We start from the raw sequence: 26,407 nt of genomic DNA on the forward strand, positions 1-26,407 counted from the left end.
GTTACACCACTCAGAGAATGTAACTAATATTGGTGAATGCACGCGTCGATCCTGTTGAACTGGTGTATGTGCTGCTGGATTCAGCATTTAGTTTGTTTCACTCTGGCGGCTTGTGTGTTGCTGGGATGCTGGAAGCTGTGTCACTGGTATTTGAAATGCCAGCAGGATCACCCAAAGTGAACAGGTTTCAGCAGAGCGTCCGGACTAAGAATGGATTATCAAGAAGGAAACGACTGTCCACGTTGGAGGATGTAGTTGCTGGAAACCTTATGTGTAATAACAAAACATAGTCAGATACTGGACGCCTAATGAATGGAAGAAGAACATTGTCAGAGACAATACCAAAGGATGGGCTCCTCGGATCAGAAGGCATTCAAAATATTACTAAGGAGGAGCTGCCTTCTCAAAGGAGAGTCAGCTATGGTGACTGAATGGAGTAAAGGCTGTGGGAGTAAAGCCTTTGGGATCTGCATTTGCTGATGGGGCACAGCTCAAAATGAGAAGATACAGCTGCTAAAAATCTAATAATTGGAACTTGGAATAAGTTTGACTCTACAAAAATGGAGGTCGTCAAAACTGAAATGGAACACATAAACATCAATAGCCTAGGTGTTAGCGAGCCGAAATGGAGTGATACTGGCCACTTTGAATCAGAAAATCATACGGTTTACTGTGCCAGGAATAACATCATCAAGAGGCATGGTGTTGCATTCACTGTCAAAAAGGACATATCAAGATCGGTCCTGAAGTACAGTGCTGTTGATGATGGGATTATATCTCGCCACAGTCAAGGAAATCTAACCAATAGAACTATTGCTCAAATTTAAGAGTTCTGAGGTGACACAGAGAACATCATTTATGAAGAGAGCAAAAGGTCGTTAAAATGACAAAAAAGAAAGAACAGCTCAAAGTGTGTATTAGAAGAGGCTCTGAAACTTGCTCTTAATTGCAGAGTAGCGAAGGCACATGGAAGAAAGCGTGAAGTCAAAGAAGTAAACAGAAAAGTTCAAAGGGAAGCTCTTGAAGATAAAGTAAAATATTGTAATGAAATGTGCAAAGACCTACAATTAGAAACTGAACAAGGAAGTACACACGATATCTGAAACATGGACCTCAAGAAAAAAAATTCAAGCCCTATGAACACAGTTGAGAGGTATGGATAGCCTTGTTATCAGAACAGAGAGCACTGTAAATCGATTATGGAAGACGTCGATAGGTTAATGGAATATCTTATCATTTAATCTCCCTTTTGACCCATTTTAAAGTTGGTTTGGTTAAAACAAAAAGTGAAGGGGAAATACATGTGGATCAAGCCTTTGGGGAATACCTTCTGACCATGGTTCAAAGATACAAGTAGCTTTATCATGCAGAAAGCCTGGGAAAGTGGATTCTTGCAGATGCAGTTAAGTTAAAATGTAGCGTCTTATAATTTGATGTGCTTTATAATCCATTTTTAAATTTGTTCTAGTTTTTAATATTTTTGGCTTTCTTTTGATTGAGGTTTCAATGTGTTTTACTTTGTTATTGTAAGTTTTCTTGAATGTTTTCCTGTGTATGAAATCCAGGATAGGGAAATCTGTAGAGATAGTAGCTGGATTAAGGGTCCCTTGGAGGTACGGCAAGAAATTAAGGAAGAATGGAGAGAGCAAGATATGACAAAATAATTTATAAATTATCAAGGGTGCATGAGGGAGGGGGGAGTGGGGAGGGAGGGGAAAAACCAGGAGCTGATGCCAGGAGCTTAGGTGGAGAGCAAATGTTTTGAGAATGATGAGGGCAGTGAATACAAATGTGCTTGACACAATTGATGTCTGTATGGATTGTGATAAGAGATGTATGGGCCCCTAATAAAATGATTAAAAAAAGAATGGGGAGCTAATAACAATGCGTACAAGACTGAAGAAAATATTCTAAAATGGATTGTGGTCATGATTGTACAATGCTTCCTGATGGGATTTAACAACCGAATCGTATGATATGTACATTGTATGCCAATAATATTGTTTTTGAAAAAGAAGACCATGGAACCAATACACAGTCACAGTTCCCAAAAGAACTAGTCCACCTTCAACCATTTCAGAAGCATACATGTAAGAAATAACACCGAAGGAAGAAATTCAAGCAACACTGAATGCATTAGTCAAAAACAAGGCTCCAGGAATTGATGGGATATCAATTGAAATATTTCAACAAACTGATGGAGCACTCACTTATCTCTCCCACGAAATCTGGAAGACAGGGACTTGGTCAATGGACTGGAAGAGATCCTATTTGTACCCATTCCAAAGAAAGGTGACCTAACAGAGTGCTCAAAGTTTAGAACAAGACGATACATAGAACTTGCATGTAAAATGTTGCTGCAGATCATTCAACAAAGGTTGCAGCAGTATACTGACAGACTCAGACTAGGGTTAGAAGAGCATGTGCAAGAAGGGTTATCACTGCTGATGGCAGATGCATTGTGGCTGAAGCAGATAATACCAGAAAGATGAGAAAGATGTTCACTTGTACTTTACTGACTATGCAAAGGCATTTGACTGTGTAAGTCATAATAAACCATGGATAATTTTGAGAAGAATGGGAATTTCAGGACACTTGAAATGTGTTCGTGCGGAACTTGTACCTGGATCAAGAGGCCATTGTGAGACCAGAACAAGGGAATACTGCATGGCTTAAAATCAGAAAAGGTGTGCCTCAGGGTGGTAGCTTCACACCATACTCAATCGGCATGTTGAACAAAAAATCAGAGAAACTGGATTATATGGAGAAGAATGTGGCCTTGCATTAGAAGAAATCTTATTAACAACTTTTGATAAGCAGATGACATAACCTTGCTTGCTAACAGTGAAAGGACTTGAGGGACTTGCAGGTGAAGATCAAGGATTTCAGCCTTCAGTAGGGATGACAACTCAACATAAAGATCAAAATCCCCACAGATGGACCAACAGGTAACAGCAAGATAAACGGAGACAAGGCTGAAGTTGTCAAGGATTTCATCTTATTTGTATGCATAACCAATGCCCATGGAAGGAGTAGAGATCAAATGACTCACTGCAGTGGGTAAATCTGCTGAAGAAGGCTGCTTTTAAAGTGTTCAAAGAATGAGGTTACATTGAAGAATCAGGTGCACCTGACTCAAGCCATGGCATTTTCAATGGCCTCACACACATGTGAAAGTTGGACATTTAATAAGAAAGACCAGTGAAGAATAGATGCATTTAAATTAGGATGATGGCAAAGAATATTGAAAGTATTATGGGCTGCCTAAAGAACAAACACATCTGGTTGGAAGAAGTACAGCCACAATGCTCCTTAGAGGCACAGATGGGAAGACCTCCTCTCACATGCTTTAGACAGGTGGGGAGAAGCGACCAGACCCTGGAGAAGGATATCAAGCTGGATAAAGTCTCAGAGGGTCAGAGACAAAGAAGAAGGCCTTCAAGATGGACTGGCAAGTGGCTGAAACCATGGGATCAAGCACAGGAACAACTGTGAGGATGGCGCAGAAATGGGCATGTTTTATACTGCTGTGTATAGGGCTGCTATTGGTCAGAACTGACTTGAAGGCACCTAACAGCTACTACTGTGTATATTCTTAAAAACAAAAATTAATTATTTAAAAGAAGCTAGGTTTTAGTCATATTGTCTTAGACGCATAATTGCTTTTCCTAGATTGTGCTTTGGTATTAATATTCTTGGCCTGTATGGTGAAATCCCATCTGCCTTCTGTCTCTCCTGGAATAGCTGATGTGTTTGAATCACTGAACTCTGGGTTAGCAGCCCAATATCTAACCATGGAGAGAACACAGCACCATGGAGAGAATAGTCTGCTATTTTTGTTTTACAGAACTTCCATAGATGAAGATGTATGGAAGCAATTTCTCCTGGTTGTGAGTTAGAATATTGATGGTAACAGTAGTTTATTATTTTAACAACTTACTAAGTGCCTGGAGCCCTGTTGGTGTAATGGTTACACAATGGGCTGCGATCTGCATAGTCGGCAGTTTGAAACCACCAGCAGCTCTGCAGAAGTAGAAAGAGTAGGTTTTCTACGCCTATCAACTATTACAGTCTCAGAAAACCACAGGGGGTGCGATGAGGCTGCATTAACTCGATGGCAGTGAGTTTGGTTTGGCTTATTAGGTACCAAGCAGTGTCCTAAGTTCATTCTATATATTGTCTCATTTTACTAAAAACTACACAATTATGAATCAGATACTGTGAACATTCTAATATTATGAATAAAGAAAAGTTTTTGGAAATTACAGAGATATTTTACAGGGGAAACATGGGAAAATTTTCAGAGACAATAATCTAACAAATATTAGAATTCCGCCAAAACTGTTAACTAGTAAGAAAGTTCACAGTCACTAGACAATGGATCTTTAAGGGACTTCTTACCAAAGATCTCGTGGTTTTTCCATGCTGGCTCTTCTTTGAAGTTCACAGATGTACTGTCCAACGGTGGTGTACTCATTCCACCTACTTCCATGTAATTGTAATTTCCAATCTGAATGCCAGTGCTGTTGTAAATATTGCACCTGGCAGACTCATCTAAGTACAAAGAAATGCAAGTGAGTATATCTAGACTGAGAACAAGTGAAAAATGCACGTGTAGGAGTAAGGCTTAAGGTACCGTATATACTCATGTATAAGCTGACTTCTTCGGCACTTTTATGGTAAAATTAGGTGCCTTGGATGATATGCGGGCTGGGTTATACTCAAGTATATACATTACCGTTTAAAGTATTTATCCTATGCTTCCTTTTGGAAATACCCTTTAAAATGTGGCCACTAGAAAATTAGTGATAAATGAAGCACTACGAAGCTTAGCCCCATTTCCCAGCAAAAGTCTGGTTAGTGCTCTCCTTCCTCTCATAAAATTCAAGGCTTTCAGTTTAGTCCTAAAAGCCAGCCAGGTGTTTTTGCTTTGTTTTAAGCCAGCCAGTTTTAACCACACCTGTCTCTCTGAGCTTTCTCTCACCATCCCTTTCCTTTCTCCTGTCTAGTTACTTCAGGCATCATGTGATGATACTGCTTTTGCTTTCCTTTCTGGGACCGCCTGGACCGCCTTTCTCCCCGTATGTACTACGGCGGTCCAGCTCAAATGATATCTCCTTTAATAAATATCCTTTTTACGGAATCTGAGATCTAGCACTCTGTCACAGGCTGCTCTGGATCGGTTCACATGCTTGACTTCTGCATTAGTGATGTGAGTTCTCAGAGGACAGAAATCATGCTCAGTCATGTGTGTATGCCTTCTACTTCCTATATAACACAGAACTTTAAAAATCATTTTATTGGGGCTCATACAACCCTTATCACAATCCATACATACATCAATTGTGTAAAGCACATTTGTACGTTCATTGCACTCATCATTCTCAAAACATTTGCTCTCCACTTAAGCCCCTGGCATCAGCTCCTCATTTTCCCCCTTCCTCCCTGCTCCCCCCTCTCTCATGAACCCTTAATAATTGATAAATTATTATTTTATCTTATCTTACACTGCTTGGCGTCTCCCTTCACCCACCTTTCTGTTGCCCATCCCCCAGAGAGGAGGTTATATGTAGATCCTTGTGATCGGTTCCCCTTTCTATCCACCCCCCTTCCCTCCTGGTATCGCCACTCTCACTGCTGGTCCTGAGGGGTTCATCTGTCCTGGATTCCCTGTGTTTCCAGTTCCCATCTGTACCGCTATGCATCCTCTGGTCTAACCAGGTTTGCAAGGTAGAATTGGGATCATGGTAGTTGGGGGGTGGGGGAAGCAATATTACACAGAGCTTTTGATGTGGTGCACATTCTATGATATCCGTGCTGCAAAGTTTATTGTTCATAAGAACACTTAGCAGATCTTAGCCTCAGCATGAGAAGGTAAAACGTCCGAGGAGAGAGGTAAATGACATTTAACTCTAGGCATCTCGGTTACTTGCCCCTAAAATTGGCAGTCCAGCTGCATCAGACACTATCCATATGATGTTGCATTTTCTCTGACGAAGTTTTAGAAACTCCGGGTTGTCTTTACCAAAAGACATTAAGAAATGTACACAAGTCCAAGAATGACAGCTTCCCAGGAAATGGGCTTGGGCTGTTTGTTCACTGTTGTAAAGCCTGGTATATAGTATGCCTTGGATACAGTAATACATGCTTTAGAAAATTTTATTCAATTAACCATGAATGAATAAAGTATGGTGTCACTAGCAATGAATTTTATCCCCAGCTATCACGCCAACAGGAGCCATATGATTACAGATGCCTTAGATTCTGTTTAATGCCTATTTAGTATTTCACATCTAAGAGATCTTATAATAAAACCTATGGGGAAAACCTAGAATGTTTCCATAGAACGTTTTAAGAGAATTTGACTGTAAAAAATGTGACTCAATTCTGTACTCTTCGATCTATCGCTACCTAAGTTTATTTCAAAATTGCCCAAATACAGCACAGTATCTTTGATAGACACTATTCATGTAATTAAACAGTATGGGCATGCGATGCTGGATGTTAATTTCCACGGTAGATTGTCAGTAACTACTATCAACTAGCATTTACTTCTACCCTAAAGATATAGGAATTCTATGAAAACTTTTCATTGTAAGTGCTAGTCTGTGACCTATATGGGTGTAAGTATAAGAAATAATATCTATGATTTTTTCCTAGTTTCAGTAAACACCAAGCAAAATAAAAAAATATAAGTAAATATCTTTCCATTCATCAGAGAGTGTGTCTGATGGAACAAATACCATATATACTCAAGTATAAGCTGACCCGAATATCAGCCAAGGCACCTAATTTTACCACAGAAACGGCATAAATAGTGTGCTGAAAAACTCGGCATGAGTATGCACGGTATGTCAGTTTATAGTGGATAAACTACCAATTAAAAGAATATTTAACCCAAAACTTGTTGGCAGTTATGCTGAATCTCAGACCCAAACTGAACTGTAACCCAGGCTAGCTGATCTGATGACAACCATTCCATGATAATAAGTTGCATCTGGTAGCTGAAGACACTTAACTCACCATTTGTAAAACAAAACAAAACAAAACAAAAAACAACCCCTCACCATTTGTCCCCATCATATCATTTACAAGAGGGTTAATGGTGCTTTATTTTTATTAAAGGCCTCTTTACCTGTTGATGGGTTGAATGGAATGGTTGGTGTGTTTCCCAGTAGGTTGGTCTCAGGTACTGGAGTTTTATGAAGGGTAGGCACATAATTAGAATTTGCTCCATAGAAAGGTCTTGGACCTGCTGTTTCTGGATCCAGTGGTCTTGCTCCCAAACTAAATAGATGGTTATATAACACATTGTTCCAATAGTGTGCTTGAGGGTGGCTTATTAGCCCTGGTACCTCTAGTCCTACATCAAGGCGACTAGTTGCACTGGGGAAAGCAAAACCTTTCACCCCAGGGTTCTGAGAATTCTCAGAAGTTTTATGCTGTGCATAGGGATCATGGGAGACCCTTCGCTTTCTTTCTTCCTCTATGTTAGAAACCTCACTCGGTCTTGGCTGCCACTTTCCTTTCCTGTCCATGCGGCTGCCAAAAAGATGGTAGTTGGCTTCCTCCTGGAGCTTATCCTGCAGGCTGGGCTCATGCTCTTCTGGCTGGTGCTCTGGGGAGGGTCCAAACCAAGACTCTTCCACTGGTCCCATCCTGAGTCCTTGCGAACTGTGCAGTGAACTGGGCTGTTCAGTGGCTGGAAATGATCCATGTTGGAATGAGTTTCATGAACCATTATAAAGTAAAATAAAATCTAAACAGCATCATCAATCTTTACCTCAGAGAACCTTGCAAACAAATGAAAAACATTTACTAGATGGTCCACCTCCTACAAGGTATGTAGGTAATAAGTACAAAGCCCTGCCTGATACAGAAAGAGAACTAACAATAAAAAAAGTAGAGGTTGTAGGAGTGACCAAGGATATATAGCTTGGAGCAGAGAACATAGTTGCCTCCTTGGTGTGATTTAGTGAAAAAATATATACAACACAGTTGGGAGTATAAAATGGTGACCGCTGTGAGTTTGGGAGTTCTTCAAAAATTAAACATAAAATTATAATAGGACCTAACAATTGTACTTCCAGGGATAAACTCAAATTAACTGAAAGTAGACACTCGAACCGATGCTTGTACATCAATGCTCACTACAGGATTATTCACAATAGTCAATTGACAGAAACAGCATGAGCGGCCATCAACCAATGAATGGATATAAACAAATAGGGGTGTAAACATACAATTAAGTATTATTCATCTATAAAGCAACATGAAGCATCGATATATGCTAGAACATGGATAAACCTTAAAAATACTAGGATGAATGAAATAAGTCCGACACAGAAGGAAATATTGTACCCCATTCATATGAACTACCTACAATAGGCAAGTACATAGAGACCAAAGTTTATTCATGGTTCCCAGGGACCAGAAAGGCGACGGGTGTGATGTTGGGAGATGGGAAGTTATTGCTTAAGCTGTACTGAGTGGCTTCTTTGGGGCAGTAAAAACCTTTGGGAAATGGACAGCAGTGAGGATCACACAGCATGATGCACATAATGAACGACACTGAATTATACACCAAAAGAAATCCTTAAAATGACAAACTTTCTGTTACGTGTGCTTTACTACCAAACAAATAATAACTCATGAGAGTGTGTTCTTCTACCATTAATTGATGGATGACGTTGAGAAAAGGTTGAGTCATTTGCACAGATCCCAAATAGCTTATACTCTGCTTTGCCTTTGTTATAATGAAAACTATTTCTCTACCTGAATCTGAGACTGAACCCTGGGTCCATTTACCTCTGAGCCCAAGGTCTTTGTTCCCACACTTGTCCTTCCTTTTTTTCTGCACTATCACTTTCTCCCCACAGACACACTAACATCATAGGCTCAAACCCTCTGGGATTTTGGTGAGCACTGTGGCCTAACCTTACACAATATGTGTATCCATCACAAAACTCACTGCCATCAAGTCAATTCGGACTCATAACAGCCCTCCAGAATAGTGCAGAACTGCCACTGTGAGTTTCCAAGACTAATTCTTTATGGGAATAGAAAGCCTCATCTTTCTCCCAATGAGCAGCTGGTGGTTTAGAACTGTTGACCATGTGGGTCACAGTCCAACACATGACCACTGTATCACTAGGCTCCTTACATGTAACTATATTCCCCAATATAAGGTAAACTCCTCTAAGATACATATCAAGTTTTATCATTTTTTTCTATTCCTTATATGGTCTTAGATAATATTTTAGAAAGTAAATGATCGAGCAATTTAATAGATATATTTTGGATCAAAGTATAAGTTACCTGAGTTTGATCTGCTTGGAGGTATTGCTGTACAATCAATTTGGAGAGAGTGTAATCTCTTGAACATAGCATTTTGGTCCAGATTCTCTTCCTATAATTAAGAGAAATACATATTTTTGTAAACTGCAGAATATATTTAGTTCTAGAAATTACAGGGTAAATGGATCCTTTCAGAAGGTAGAATTTTAAGATAGATCTTATGATTGTCAGAGTCGGAGTGCCTCGTTGGGTTTTCTAAGCTATAAAGGAACAAATTGCCAGGTCCTTTTCCCGTGGAGTTACTGGGTGGGTGGAAACCACCAAATATTTAGGTAGTAACCAAGTGCGTATTCATTGTGTCACCAGGGCTCCTACATACACCTTAGAAGTAAGAAAATTTTAAATATTTTGGTTTTTCTTATAATACCGATTATGAAAAATGTAGAAAATTATTTGAAAAATATCTACCCAAAAAATGAAGAGCTGATGCCAGGGGCTTGGGTGGAGAGCAAATGTTTTCAGAATGATGAGGGCAACGAATGCACAAACGTGCTTGACACAATTGATGTATGTATGGATTGTGATAAGAGTTGTATGAGCCCCTAATAAAATGATTAAAAATAAAAATAATAAAAATAAATCACAATAAAGAGATACAAAGTCTTAAAAAAAGAAAAGAAAAATATCTATCCATATAACCTCCACCCAAAGATAAAATGTTAACATCTCCCCCCCTATTAAGATATATTTTCTTCTACACAGAAAACCTGCCATGTAGATAAGTGATTTAAAAATATTTACTGAATAAAGAGATACATGATTGGGTGAGAATAGAAAATAATGATTATATGTTCCGTCTTTGTAGAATACCGTATTACTTGCATAAGTACCTTTGTTACTCTGATTTCTAAAAAGCAACCTAGAGCTAATGTTAAAAGGATCATACTCCAAGTAAAGTGACTTACAGGTTAACTAAGAAGTAGTCTTGGAGATCTTTCTATTCTCATTCCACAGCAGTCTACCTCATTCTTGCAAAGGGCTCTGGAGTAATTTCTAAGGGACCTTGGAGGTCCAGTAGTTAAAGGTTGATGTTTCAATTCCCCAGGACTCCACGGAGAGAGACGTGGTGATCTGTTTCTGTTAAAATGTGAGCCTCGGAAAGGCAGTGGGCGCAGTTCTAGTCCGACCTAGAGGATTACTATGAGTCAGAATTGACGCCATGGCAATGGTTTGGTGTTCGGTTTACCCTGTAAACCCTTGACAAGACGATGGAAACAACTGTGAGGATGGCACAGGACTAGGCAGTTTCATTCTGCTGTAGACAGGACTGCTATCAGCTGGGCCAACTAGATGGACCCTAACAACAGCAGCAGCAGCAGCAGCAGCAGCGGTATATGGAGTCCTTAAGGAGCAAGCCCCCATGGCCCCGTGGGTTAGGCAGTTGGCTGCTGATCACAAGGTCAGAAGTTCACACCCACCATCAGTTCCACAGGGAAAAGATGAGGCAGTCTGCCCCTGAAAAAATGTAAAGTCTCAGGACCCCTAGACAAAGTTGTTATGAACCAGTGGCAGTGCATTTGGGTTGGGGTATGGAGTCTCTGAGTAATGCATTCATTTGGCTGCTAACTCAAAGGTGGACGGTTCGAGTCTATGAAGTACCTCCGAACTGAACCTCAATGAAAGAAACACATGAGATGCTGAGTGTCGAAATCTACCGCATGGCAATGTGTTTTTTAAAACCCAGCCTGATGCGCGATGACCCCGAAGAGCAACATAAGCTCTGAGTCCCCCTCCTATTGGATTGTCCAAGGGTTTACTGCAGTTTGCCTTCTTTCTGCTCAGTCTTGTTCCCTGCTATGACCCTCAATCTCCATTCAGTTAGCTTCAGTTTCTGCCAGGCCCACCTTACAAAGTGTGCTCATTTCTATGTATCGACTCGATTGCCCTTTGCTCTAGTACCACACTACTTTCAACTAGTACTTCAGAATATTCTTGACCACCTAGGTTTTTGGTTTGCTTCACACAAACTGAGAAATCAGTTTGGTGCATTCCATAAAGAATTTGATTGGGATTTAAATTTTGAATATGGGTTGCACTGCATATGTAAATTATATTGAAAACTGGCAGCTTTACGCCATCAAGCCTTTCCATCTATAAATACATTTCGCCATTAATTTAGAATGCTTTCTCATAGATCTTTCTGATGCCATAAACAGTTACAGTCTCAGAACCTCACAGGGACAGTTCTGTCCCGTCCTAAAGGTTCTATATGAGTCTCAGGAACTTGAAGGTAGTTGAGTTTGGTTTTGGTTTCCTGTCCTTCAGGAATGTCGTACTGTGTCTACCAAACTAGAAGACAGTATCACTTCACTGTGGTCTTAATTTGCATATTGCAGATTACTAATAAGACAGTGTACCTTTTGGGGTATGTTTATTGAACATTAAAATATTCTTTTTTGTGAGCACTCATTCAAATATTCCCTTTGTCATAAACTGGACTGAGTATCATTTGCTCTTTGATTCGTAAGATTTCTTTTTTTTTAATTTTTTTAATTAAACATTTTTTTCTTTTCTTTTTTTTTATGATTTGTAAGATTTCTCTAGAAAGTATGCGTTCACCCCGAGCCCGCTGTCAGTTCCATGGGTCGCAGTCACCCTCTCCCATTCTGTGGCTTGTGTCCTATTACTGGTTATAGAGACAAAGCCCACTGCCAAATCAAACCTGTCGATTCTTACCACTGCTTAATACTTTTCTCTCGACTTGAAGAAGGAACTCCCTACCCTAGAATATTTTCCAATAACTTTATACTTGCATCTTTCACATTTCTGCCAGTGATCAACCTGGTGTTTAGTTATACGTGTGTGTGTGTGTGTGTGTGTGTGTGTGTTTGTGTGTGTGGTTAATTATAACGTAGAGGTCCAATCTGTGTCATTTTTCTTGTTCATATGGATTCCCATTTGTCTCAGCAGCAGCTATTGAAAAGATCACGTATTTACTGCTTACAGAACAACCTCCATCAAAATATTTGTACAGAAGCAAGGGGCTGTATAAGACTTTCCATTTGATTCCAGTGGTCGCTTTCTACCCTATACCAACACCCCTCTGTCCTAATTCCTACAACTTTAAAGTAATTATTGGGACGGACCTGATCAGGCAAGACCTCTCCTGTGACTAGTTGTGTTTATCAGCATCTTGGCAATTTGTGTTCTCTTCTTTGCCTTTCATATGAATTTCAGAAGGAGTTTGTCAAGTTCCAGTCTCCGCACTCAATTGCCACAAAAAGAAGTAAGTAAATGGTGGTGATGTTATTTGGGATTCTACTGATCCTATAAATCAATTGGGGAATAATTTACAAGGGTGTGCCTACTGAACAAAATAAGTGGTACGTGTCTTTATTTAGGTCTTGTTTTATGGTTATCAATAATTTGTAAAATTCTTTTCTTCATAGTTACTAGATGCTCTTTGTAAGTTTATTCCAAGTTAATGTATTTTTTGTGCTGTTCTAAATGGCATCTTTTATAAAGTTGTATGTTCTCTCTGGCGCAGATACATATGTATATATTTATATACAAGCAGTCACTCTCAGAGTTACAAGTAAGATCAGTCCTTGCCACCCCCCCACACTCCTTTTTAAACTTCTTATTGTGATTTGGGTGAAGGATAATTGAGCAAATCAGTTTTCCATTCAACAACGTGTACATTGCTTGCCATTCCCACAAGGAAACATCACTCATCTCACTCCATGTCCTGTTTCCACTGCTTCCTTCCTATCCCTTCCTGGCTTCTGAACATTGTCCTTGGGCAGATGCTGCCCTTTTCATCTCAAATAGTTGATTTCTCTAAAGAGTATGTATCTCCCTCATGTGATTATTTACCCTGTAGTACTATCATTTGGCCGAAAATTGAGTCACATGACTGATATCTGCTCCAGGCCTGAAGGGTAATTAGCAACTATAAGAATAGCAACCGTTTAGTCTTCTGACCTCAGGGTTGTGTAAGTTGAGGTTCACATGGTCCATTGGCCCCTTAGACTGGTTTTCATGTGTCTTTGATTTTCTCTACTCTTCTCCAGGTGAGGAGACCAGTAGTTGCACCTTCAATGTTTACAAGCTTTTAAGATCCTAGTGGCTACTCACCTAAGTAGGATGTGGAACATGTTCTTTGTGGACTATGTTGTACCAAGTGACCTGGATGTTCCCTGAGACTATGGTCCTGAGCACCCAGGCCATCTCTTCCCCCCAAGGAGTTGGTTTATAGCCCATCAGCTTTCATTTGTTTTCTCCCCTTATGCTCTGCTATATCCGTGGCTCTAGTAGCAGTGTATGTTAATACATATGTAGAAAGTTCCTCTGTGAGTCCTCTATTTATTCATAGATGTAGTCTTATTTGTCTTCCTACACCATTTCAGCTTGCATGTCTATCTATGTATCCACTCACACAGATTATTATTACTGTTATTGCAGAATTGTATACATAATAATATTAACCCCTGTTGCCTTTAAAGGAGCCCTAGTGATGTAGTAGGTTAAGCGTTGAGCTCTGAACTGTGAGGCTGGCAGTTCAAAACCACCATCTACTCCATGGGGGAAAGAAGAAGCTTTCTGCTTCCATTAAAGTATAGTCTCCACCAACAAAGAATGCCTGCCCCTAGAGTCAACACCCTCAATTCAGACTTCTAGCCTCCTAAACTGTGAGAAAATAAACTTCTGTTTGTTAAAGTAAAAAAAAAGTCTCAGAAACCAACAGGTGTCCTATAAAGTCACCATGAATCGGATTTGACTTGATAGTTGCCACTTGGGTTTTTATTGGTTGGTTGCCTTCCCGATGCCCTCTTATTGTACAATGCCTTCCTTCCCACTCAACTTAGTATGTGTTACCCTCGAGTTAGTGATTGACCTTCCCTTCTCATCATCCCCTAGAAACCATCAAAGATTGTTTCTGTGGGAAAACATTTCCTTGACTGTTTCTAATACTGGTCTCATACAATATCTGTCCTTTGGTGAGCAACTAATTTCACTCAGTATAATGTCCTCCAGGTGCACCATTATTCTATAATGTGTATAACATTCCACGGTGCATATAAGGGAGTAACCCCAAAACACCGGCATTTTTTTCAAAGACATGTATTTAAATTTTTTTTACAAAACAACCTTATCGCCTTCAAAGTACTCCCCATTACACTTCATATATTTGTTGAATTTTTGATTCCATTCTTAGAAACATTTTTTTAACTCATCTGTTTGTATAGCTGACAGCACCTCCCTTGTTTTTTCCTTCACCTCTTCTATATCATCGAATTGCCGTCCTTTCATGACCCTCTGCATTCCAAGAAGTCACAAGAGCTAGGTCAGGTACATCAAGTGCATGGGGCAAGAGAGGCATGCTGTTTTTTGCCCAAAACTGGTGCACTGAAATGGCTGTATGAGCAGGTGCATTGTCATGGTGGCAAAACCATCCCATCTGCCACAAATCAGGCCTATTTTGTCACGCAGTGTCACTCAATCTTTTCAGACTCTCTAAATAGAAAGCTTGATTAATAGTCTGACCTGGTGGAATGAACTCCAAATGCACTACAAGTTGACACTTTCAACCATTCAGGAAGTTGACGGGCATCTAGAATGAGGTTTGTCATCAACTGACATTTCACCTTCTTTGAAAGGAGAAAACCACTCATACATTTGGGTTTTTCCCATAGCTCTGTCTTTGTAATCTGTGTTCAACATCACAACAGCTTCGGCAGTGCTTTTCCCAAACAGGAAACAAAATAACTCTTTCACGCTGTTCTCTTAAATCAGCCATCCCAAAAAAACGAGGTTCGAGCAAAACTGCTTTGATGAAAAAATTCACTGTGACCAGAGAACCTTCCCAGGTGCCACCACTGCATGCACTAATTCAGAGTGAGTTGCTCGATGCTACTACAAAAGCTCCACCCAGTGGAGTTTTCTCCTTTTTTTGGGGGGGGGGGGTATCCCCTCGTATGGACCATAGCTTATTTATCTATTCCCCCATTTGGGGGCCGTTAGGTTATTTCCAACTTTTAGCTATTGTGAATTCTGCTCTGAGGAAACTATCCACTGCTGTGGAGTTGATTCCAACTCCTATAGGACAGAGCTGAACCGCTGCTTAGGGATTCCATGACTGCTCAGTTTTCACTTTTGTATGGTCTGTTCACATTTTCTACTTCTGCATGCTAGTTCAGGTAGTTAGGATATTTCTAGAAATGTGTCCATTTCATCTGTTTTCAAATGTGTCAGAGTACCATTATTCACGGTATCCTTTTAATCTTTTTACTTCATTCAGTACTATTCTAACATTACTCATTTCATTTCTTTAATTTGCCAGATATTCTTTTAATGAGAAGTATAAAAGACAAAAACCTTGCTTAAAAACTGTCTTTTGAAACAAATGATTCACTTTTAATTGCAAAAACTGTGTAAGGCAATGCCTCCTTTTGGCCAGTAAATAAAAGAAAATTTAAATTTAAAAGTTAGCCAAGATATTTGAAAAAAATTGGAAAACCTGTTTTTGCCCATCCTTTAAAAAATCATAATTCATTCCCTCCCCTTTCAAATAATACATTTGAGGATGTGACTCAAATGAAAATGTAAGAAACTCAGACTATTTTATAACTATTTTATAAACTCAGACTATTTTATACTATATTTGAATAGCTTTTGATAGTTCTTCCAATGTTATCTTTCCTATCTGAAATTATCATCTTCACAAAAATAGCTAAATGTAAAGTATTTCTAATGAACTAATTAGTGGGGCAAAGAATCAAGCACATATATAGAAACTTCACCAGAAGCAATTATGATATTATAAAAGACACTAAATTTTAAAAGGTACAAAAAAGTGAGTGGGTAATCCTGAATTATAGAAAAGTCAAATTAATTTATTTAATGAAAAACTAAAATTAATAAAAATTAACAACCCCCCCCCAATAAAACAAAACAGAAAAACAACAGCGCTATGTAGTGACTCTGAAACAGGTTTGAAAGCACAAGGCTTGTCAGTTGAAAGGACAGGAAAACACCCATATATACAAACACTCACATAAAAAAAAAAAAGCTTCTGCCTTCATGTATCTACCAAAAGTTACAGGCTGGCAGGCTGCTAGGTGCCTTATTCTCTGTGCAAATGAAGGCAATGGTTTTCAACACTGGCCAGAATGCGTTTACATGTTTGACTGCCATGTCAACACATGGAAATAGTCACATAAATGTCTAAGTTGCCATTTTCTGCAAAAAGCTGGGCAATGTTGCTAACAAAGACTAGACAGTCACTATTCCTACAGGCCGCTGTACTTCCCTCATGAAGAGATTGAGGAGTCACTTCCCAAGTCAACTGCTGCCTGTGATCATTTAGCCCCAGGTGCCAAGCAAAATTCTCAGCTTGCTTAACGTGTTCTTATCAGTTGTACAACTGTAAAGAACTGCTGGTGGCTACAATATTTTCCCTGTTTCTCCAAAACTCAACATGAAGTGAAAGCCCAAACAGGACAGCCTTATCACCAACGGCACCAGGAAGATTAATAGTCTGTAGCAAAGAAAATTACATCCTCTCCCTCGAGTTGTAATGAACTTACGCTGAGGCATCAGATGGGGCGTGCCAGTATCCAACGAGCCTTGCCATTCACAGGAAGCCCCAGGGCACACACAGGAATAAGGCCTCAATTCATAGAGCTTTTTGTGGTCTGCTTTCACTGTGTGAGGCAGTTACTTCATATCCAGAAGAGGCAGATTTACAAGGGGAGAGAATAGAATTGTCCACTGTTTCCAGTGCCAAGTTGAGAATGGATTCCAAGGGGCCCCGGCAAGTTGGACAACATGTGAGCTTTGGATGACAGCTCCTACAAACAAGATGGCCACTCTGACACTCAAGAATGGATGTTTACACGTAGTCAAAGCAGACTGGACACTCAAAGAGACTGGCCAAGCCCTTGTTGGATCGAGTTGTGACGTCTCCCTCTGGAATGGTGTATACTTGGAAGCACCAGTAGGTAATACTGTAGCAGTCTGAAGGTTCATTTCTGCTTGCTCAAACACACTCCATTGATCCATTGGTCATGGTCACCAACCCCTGCTACTTCTTCCCTGTGCTAAAACAGAGGGGTCTAACTGGGCCACCGGCTGCAGCCTGAGTGCGCCCTGCCACTGCTGCCCGGGTTCTCCTCTGACCGCTGCTGCAGCAGGTTCAAGCATCCCTATTTCTTATTTATATTATTTGCATCTTCTCCTTTTTGTTCAGTGGTTTATCAATTGTGTTAATCCTTTCAAAGAAGCAACTCCAACGACTTGATATTTTGCTTACTGTTTTCGTCTTCAGTTTCATGTATTCTATTCTTTATTATTTCCTTTCTTCTAATGACAGGGCCTGCCCCCCCGCCACCCTCTATTTGTTACAGCTGTAGGGGTAAAGTGTTCATTTTGACCCTTTTTTGATGTGTTTATTTACTGCTATTTTGTCTTCCCAAAACTAGTTATGCTGTATCCCAAAGGTGGTGGTGTTATGGTGCGCTTCCCTTTTGGGAAGTTCTGTATATATACTATTTATTCACTCCTCTTGCTTTGTAGTTGTCTTATTTACAAATTGATGTATCTGGTTCCTTATTTTCAGTCTTGTTGGTTTATTCTATATCGAGGTTGCCTTCTGGGTAATTTTATCCTTTGTACTAATCACTGTTGACTGTCTACTGTCACTGATTCTCTGTCCATTAAATTCCCTTTCATATAAGTTCTCTTTAACTAGAAGTGTCTCTTTTCATGATCACCTTTGAGGGGCAATTTTGTTGACTATATTACTATTGGTCAGCAAATTATTTTTGTACCAGAGTTTTATAAAGATCACCTCATTGCTTTCTTGATGGATGGTATCTGCTGAGAAATGATAGCTTAGTCATACATTCTTTTGTGTGTAGCTCTTCCTTTTTTCTCAGCTGCTTTAGAATTCATCCCTGTCTTTGGCTGGAAAATTTGATTATATGACATGTCTTGCTGATTTCCTTTTGAAGTCCATGCTAGTTAGGGTTCATTGAATTCCTTGAATGTATAACTTCCTGATCTTTAATGTTGTTATTAGGGGTCAAAGTCAACTCTGACTCATTGAGATTCTATGTACAACAGAATGAAACATTGCCTTCCTATTTTCACTGCCCTTCTACTATACCTGCATGATAGCCTTCTCCTGGGATTGGTCTCTCCTAACGACATGTCCTATCTTTCTTATTAGGGAAGTTTTCTCCAACAAATCATTGACAATTTCTCTTTTTTTATAAAAATAAGATCCCTTCTTATGGAATTCTGATCATACACAAATTTGATGTCTCACATAATTCTTAGGCTTTTAAAAATTATTTTGATTGTTCCTTTAACAGATTAGTATTAAGATATTTGTCCCCAGTGCCATTAATTATGGCTTCCATAGATTAATAAACTACTCCTTTATCCTTTTCAATGCATTATCTAGTTCTGAAAACTTAGAGTGACTCAAACAAACGACCAAAGTACAGAGTCACAAACTTTTCCAGAGGAAGAAATGACATTGTAAATACAAGATAAAAAAGTCAAAGAAATTAAATTTAGTTACCTTCAAGGGGTTGAGAGACAGATCAAGGTAAAAGCAGGTTAAACTCTAGAATAATTCAGCAAACTACTACAAGAATAAAGTGAAACAAAATATGGGAAGCTAGAAACCACATAACAACAGCAAATAGAGACCTAAAAGATTTATACCAACTTCTTCGTTGTGTGAACTGAGGTGGCCATTTCTGGACATGGTGATGGCATATTTGCGTTTCATTAGTTATTGTATATTGGGGTTTTTCATTCAGGTTTTATTTTATTTGCTGTATTTTGTTTTGATCTAGCCAAGAAAGTAGGGTGGCTATCCTACTGGCCTTGTTTGCTTGGCAGCTCTTAGGTGCTCACCTCCTGTCTCTTGATGGATGTAATAGTAGAGCATGGGGTGCATGCAATTCTCTCTGCTTTTCGTGTACAGCAGTTCATAGCTTGGTGCTGGCTGCTGTCTATCACCACTCAGGTGGTGAAGGAGGGTACAGGGCACTCTCTCAGTGGGTGATACATAGGAGGTACAGGTGTGGCTAAGTATAATTGGGGCATTTGCCGTCTCTCACTAGTGAGACAGAGAAGGATGAAATAAAAAGAAGCAAGCCAATAAAAACTAAACAAACAAACAATAAAATGGAAAAAGTAAATAAAACAAAAAAATCTAGACCACAGAAAAAAGTAACAAGAAAAATGAACTGGAAAAAAAAAAGAAAGAAAAATAACAGAGAGGGAAAGAAAAATGGAAACTAAGAATAAATAAATAAAACAAAAGCAAAGGAAGGAAAAGAAATAATTTTGAGCTTAGGAATCACAATTATGTTAGTTTCCTAGAATGCGGTCGGAAAAGTTCCTTCCTGTTTCCTGAGCTAATTTGTGAAACTTTGGGATGACTTATTCATTGAGGATATGAGAAAGACATCTGGTTTAGGAACTTTCTTTGTGGGATAATATTCGTTCACTGATTAAATTTCTTTTCATAGGTACAGGAATATTCAAGTTTTCTATTTGAGTATATTTTGATAAGTTCAACTTTTCACTGGAAGTTTGCCCATTTCATTTAATTTTTTAAGTGAGCAAAAATGGTTGATATTTCCTGTTCATACCTTTGTGATGTCTGTCTAGCTGTAATGATGCTTCTTTCTCATTTCATTCCTCTGCTTTTCTTATTAATCTTAGTCTACTTATTAGCATTTTTAAAAGAACCAAAAAATAAAGGAACCAACAACTGATAAATGTGACCCTATATTAATTTTTTGACTATGTCATTTATTTGTGATACTTTTGACTTCGATAAATTTTCAAAGTAATTTCTTAACTTCTAGCCACATGGGAATTTTCTAATTATTTTGTTAGTAATTCCTAGCATATGTGAAATATAGTCAGGGAACATCCTCTGATAATGAAGAACATTTTATGATTATAATCTTTAAACACTTTGAGACATTTTATTTACCAGTACCTGGTCAATTTTTTAAAAATGCTTTGTATGAAACTCACCGCTTTAGTCCTGGGCTAAGATTGTCGTCATCTGTTCTTCAGGACAGGGCATTAGGAAGAGAAGCCAACTGTTCTGACATCAGTGTGGTCCCACATGACCACACTGTTTCTTCCTGACAGAAGTCCAAGACTCGATCTCCTATTTATTTTTTCCTCCGTATGTTTTGGGATGTTATTTTTCTTTCTATTTTCTGATTATACATCTCAGCAGATAACATTCTGCTGACTTTTCAGAAGTCCCCCCGTATGGTTGATTTTTTAATATTTTCATATTGCTACATATATTTTTTTCTAATTTCACAAGTTTTGGTGGAGAAAAGGCTCCAATGTGACAACTTGTACAAAAATTCTACTTGTTTTGTTTACCAAACTAGCTTACCTGAAAACTCTAAAAAAGTACGCTTTCATCTTCATGATGGATAATATATATTTTGACATGTTAATATTTTCAGCATTTCATGTATTACCTACCTTTAAACTTTTCACATCTGCCTCTACATTTTCTTTTAACTCTCTTATATAAAAAGACCTAAAGTTTTCTTCAATGCCTATATGGAGGGAAAAAAAATCACTTTGAGTTTCTTAAGTATTTTCTAAAATAAAATTAAAATTTCAACAAATTATTACTTCTTACCTTACAAAAATAAAGCGTTCAATTCCAAGTTACTGGTTATGATAAGGTAACTAACAAATTTGCTAACCATATGGAATAGGGATAGGATAACACTAGAATCCAAAAGCTCCTCCAAAAGAGTGTGTAGCTTTTCTGACTGTGACTACCTGATGGGACTTCATCTCTAAGGGACTAATGATGGATGGACTTCTGATTTACATGAGAATGGATACTCAGAATTAAGATTCAGTATAGATAGAGTTATTAGCAATAAAAGGCAAAGGCAACTTCTACTTCCAATAAGAATAATCAGGTATACTTTTCCTTAATCCTCCATATTGTGTATTAAACAAAAAAGAAAACTCTGAAAAGTGGAGAGAATTATACAGACAGGCTAGGGACCCTGGGGCCTGAGGGAAAAGAAGTTTTCGGATGTTCATTGTCCTTCATTTATCCCAAACTTGGAACTGAAGAAGCTAACAACCCAGAAACAAAAAGTAGTCAGCAACATATAACCCACCAGAGTATAACAAACGGACCGACAAGTGCTGAATACACAGCAGCACAGTGTTGAACAGTGTTGACATGTTTAATTCAGTAACATTGACATTAATCCCATTGAGTTATCCAACCATTCTCACCACCACCACCCCCACCACCCCCATCCCCCGCCCCGGTTTCCTACTAACTCTTCTTTCCCCATTACCATAAATTCACTGTCTCAAAAGTTTCTAATCTAACCTTTCAAGATAATTTCAGGTCAATTGTTTTCAAATGTTCATGCAGTCTCCATGGCATTAAGCAAGCCTGATTCCAATAGAATTTGAAATTCTAAGGTTTCTAATTAAAACATGGATTGGCAACATTTTTTTCTAGAAAGGGTTAGAAAGCCAATGCTTTAGGCTTCCTGGGCCCTATGGTTTCTGTAGGAACTTCTCAATTTTAACAATGTGGTGCCAAAGCAATATGTAAGTGAAAAGGCAAGTCTTTGTTTCAATAAAAATCTATTTGAGAAAATAAGCATAAATGGTCACAATCATTGTTTACCAATGCTTGTTCCAGCCCAGGGGTGGGCAAACATTTGAGATGGAAGAGGCAATCCTGTCCCTCAGAACAATTTAAAAATTATTTGAGAGCCATATATATACTTTTTTACATATATCTTTGAAATGAAACTATGATTCTTTGATTTTCATTTTCAATTTTACTTCAGAGCCACATGTATGTGCCAGAAGAACTGCATATGGCTCGCAAGCTGTAGTTTGCTGACCCCTCTTCGAGCCCATTTGATTGGTAGTATTTAAAATACCTGTTGCATGGAGACACAGTTTGGGAATTCTGCCCGAGGGAAAACAGTGGGGCGTGGAACAGAACAGAAAGGGGAACAGAGCAACGAGGTCCCCAGGGAGTACAAAGGATAGGCATTGGGGCCAGGGCTTGGCGCTTCAACAGACTCGACTGGAAAACATGCCTAAAGGACAACAAACAGTCCTTGAACTAACTACAAGCTTTTCTTTCTTGTTGTTGTGTTTTGTTTTCTCTAACTGGTTTGTTGGTGGTGGTGTTATTGTTTCGTTTTATATTTTATTGCTTGGTATTGCTCTGTCTTGTTTTTGTGCATGTTATTATCTATGCAGGTCTGTCTAAATGAGATACGCTGGATAAACAATCTGGAGGAGAAAAGAGGACCGACAGTTCCATGGGACATAGGAACAACAAGTGATTCAAATCGGTGGTGAGGAGGGTGTAGGAGGCCTGGTAGGGAGTGACCAGGGGGTAATGTAACCAAGAGGAATTGCTGTAACCCAAATGAAGGCTGAGTATGATACTGGGACAAGAGAAAAGTAAAAGGAAATGGAGGAAAGAGCTAGGAGGTAAAGGGCATTTAGAGAGGTCTAAGTGCAGGCATGCACATATGTAAATATATTTATATATGAGGATGTGGAAGTGGATCTATGTGCATATATTTATAGGTTTGGTATTGCAGTGGCAGATGGACATTGGGCCACCACTCAAGTACTCCCTCAATGCAAGAATACTTTGTTCTATTAAACTGGCATTCCATGATGCTCACCTTCCCGACACAATCATAGAAGACAAAGCAGGTGCATAAGCAAATGTGGTGAAGAAAGTGATGGTGCCCGGCTATCAAAATATATAGCATCTGGGGTCTTAAAGGCTTGAAGGTAAACAAGCAGCCATCTAGCTCAGAAGCAACAAAGCGCACATGGAAGAAGCACACCAGCCTGTGAGATCGCAAGGTGTAAAAGAGATCAGGTATTAGGCATCAAAGAACAAAAAAACATATCATTGTGAATGAGGGGAAATGCGAGGTGGAGATCCAAGACCCATCTGCAGGCAACTGGACATCCCCTAGAGGAAGGGTCTCGGGGAGGAGATGAGGCAGTCAGGGTGCAATGTAGCATAGATGAAACATACAACTTTCCTCTAGTTCCTAAATGCTTCCTCCCAACCCACTATCATGATCCCAATTCTACCTTACAAATCTGTCTAGACCAGAGATGTACACTGGTACAGATGGGAACGGTAAACACAGGGAATCCAGGGTGGATGATCCCTCAGGACCAATGGTGAGAGTGGCGATACCAGGAGGGTGGAGGAAGGGTGGGGTGGAAAGGGGGAACCGATTACAAGGATCTACATATAATGTCCTCCGTGGGCGACGGACAACAGAAAAGGGCGTGAAGGGAGATGTTGGACAGTGCAAGATAGGACAAAATAAAAATTTATAAATTATCAAGGGTTTATGAGGGAGAGGGGGTCAGAGAGGGAGGGGGGGAATGAAGGAGGAGCTGATGCCGGGAGCTTAAGTGGAGAGCAAATGTTCTGAAAATGATAAGGGCAATGAATGTACGGATGTGCTCTACACAGTTGATGTATGTATGGATTGTGATAAGACTTGTATGAGGCCCTAGTAAAATGATTTAAGAAAATAATAAAGTACCTACTGCAGAGGTCCTTGAATGTTGGGGGTGATAAGAACACCTTAAAAATCTGATGAAATCAATGGCCCCGCTGAAATCTCTTCACTTTGTGTGACCTGGCTGGCACTTAACATACCAGTGTCATAGCTTTCAATGTCCCAGCAACACACACGACATCACAGTACAACAACTGACAGGTGGCCTTAAGTGAATAGCAAATGAAATGTAATATCACAGTCCTGGAGCATTTTTCAGAGTAGCGCCTTGAAGGATGCAAGGGTGGCAATTCCACCACAGTTCTATTTAACTTAGCTAGTCAGTCTGTGTATAAGTAGGATGAATCTTACAGAGAATGACAGAGAATTATCATAAACATAACCAGATGGTAGCTGCAATGGCAGTTGGTGTTCCATATACAGTTTCATTGCTTGAGTACAGTAATACATTTCCTGGTACCTAGTATGCACTTATTGGTCTGGTCAATGCCTCTTTCTAAATTCCAGTTTTGAAGTATCACCAGAAGCAGTTTGCTTCATAATAGCCCTAAATGAATATACACCAAACAAGAGAGCTATGAGATGTGTAAAAAGCAAAAACTCATAACTAAAAGTATTAGGCAATTCATAATTATAGTTAAGAGATTTGAACACTTCTTTCAATAAGAGGTTGAAAGAAAATTAGCAAAGATACAGAACACAACACCATCAACCAACAGAATCCAATCAAGATTTATAAAAAAATAATCAGCAATGACATAAGTGCCCACATCTGCCCATAGAACTGAATAGAGTCTATACTGGGCCAAAAAAACCCTCAAAAAAACTGAAATAAGTGAAATCATACCTACTGTATTTTCTAAATACAATAGAATTAATAACAGAAAGATAGCAAAAAAAAGTCTCCAACTTTTGCGAATTAAACAATATGTTTAGTAATAATCCATAGGTCAAACAAGAAGTCTCAAGGGAAAAAAAAACCAACTTGAATGAAAGTAAAATTTAAAATATACCACACATTGTGGGACAGATAAGTTATAGCATTAAATACACACCTTAGAAAAGTGAAAATCTTCCCCCCTTCCCCCAGAAGAATTCACTTCAGAGGACAGCACTGAAGCTACAGCTCAGGGAGAGGAACACATCTGATGAGAGCACAGAGGAGCAAATGAAGTGGAGAGGGACAGAGAGTGGAGCACATTCTGGTCCTCCAAGCCCTGAGGATGATATTCCTGCTCAGAGAAACCAATGCACAGAGAGGACCATAAGGCCGGCCCTTTCATGAGACCCTTCCCTCATTGACTCATAGCACTAAGGGAAACAACATGGAGACACAGTGTTGGAATTGTGCCCTATCTGACCCTACCACACCAAGGTGAAACACTAAGAGCATCCAACAGAACAGCAAGGGGAACAGAGCAATGAAGTCCCTAGGGAATACCAAAAATAGACTGTGGGGCCAGGGGGTAGCACTCATCAGACTCGACCAGAAAACACTCCTAAATGTCAACAAACAGACCTTCAACTATGTATAGGCTTTTCTTTTGTTGCTTTGTTGTCTTGTTTTGGGGCATATTATTATCTCTGCATGTCTATCTAGATAAGATAGGTGAGATAAACAATCTGGAGGAGAAAGCAATGAACCTAAGGTTCCAGGCAGGGGGACACAGGAGAGCAGAAGACGGGGAAAGGAAGTGAGTGTTAACAAACCCAGGGACAAGGGAACAACAAGTGATCTAAAATCAATGGTGAGGAGGGTGTAGGAGGCCTGGTAGGGCTTGATCAAGGGCAATGTTAACCAAGAGAAATTACTGAAATCCAAATGAAGGTTGAACATGATAGTGGGGCAAGAGGAAAGTAAAAGGAAATTGAGGAAAGAACTAGGAGGCAAGGGGCATTTATACAAGTCTAAATACAGACATGTACATATATATATATATAAATATATTCATATATGACAATGGGGAAATAGATCTATGCGCATATATTTATAGGTTTAGTATTAAAGTATCAGATGGACATTGGACTTCTACTCAAGTACTCCAATGCAAGACCACTTACTTAGTTCTATTAACCTGCCATTCCATGATGCTCACCTTCCCGACACGATTGCTGAAGACAAATGGGTGCATAAACAAATGTGGTGAAGAAAACTGATGGTGCCCGGCTGTCAAAAGATATAGCATCTGGGGTCTTAAAGGCTTGACAATAAACAAGCAGCCAACTAACTGAGAAGCAGCAAAGCCCACATGGGAGAAGTACACCAGCCTGTGTGACTATGAAGTGTATATAGGATACCAAGGGCTCAAGTAGAAAGAAAATGCTTTGAAAATGATGATGGCAACAAATGTACAAATGTCCTTGACACAATAGAGGGATGTATGGATTGTGATGAGTTATACGAGACCCCCCAAAATGATATTTTTTTAAAAAGAGTCCAAAGGTGTCAAACTATGGACAATCAAAGTTCATAACAAATAAATTCAAAG

General features: G+C 39.2%; 1 protein-coding gene and 1 pseudogene across 2 annotated transcripts in view; both read right to left on the reverse strand.

The window, feature by feature from the left end:
* RIPK1 (receptor interacting serine/threonine kinase 1) overlaps positions 1–26,407 on the reverse strand; it is a 76,286-nt gene that overhangs the window by 2,780 nt on the left and 47,099 nt on the right. For both annotated transcript variants that reach the window (XM_075555268.1, XM_075555266.1), the window contains exons 8-11: positions 20,836–20,912; positions 9,319–9,409; positions 7,136–7,702; positions 4,402–4,554 (exon numbers count right to left, since the gene is read on the reverse strand). In XM_075555268.1, coding sequence (XP_075411383.1) covers positions 4,402–4,554; positions 7,136–7,702; positions 9,319–9,409; positions 20,836–20,912 — 888 coding nt within the window. The remainder of the gene's footprint in view (positions 1–4,401; positions 4,555–7,135; positions 7,703–9,318; positions 9,410–20,835; positions 20,913–26,407) is intronic.
* LOC142453001 (E3 ubiquitin-protein ligase SIAH1-like) lies at positions 16,389–17,423 on the reverse strand (annotated as a pseudogene).

This window comes from Tenrec ecaudatus, chromosome 7 (genome assembly GCF_050624435.1).
Source record: "Tenrec ecaudatus isolate mTenEca1 chromosome 7, mTenEca1.hap1, whole genome shotgun sequence".
NCBI lineage: Eukaryota > Metazoa > Chordata > Mammalia > Afrosoricida > Tenrecidae > Tenrec > Tenrec ecaudatus.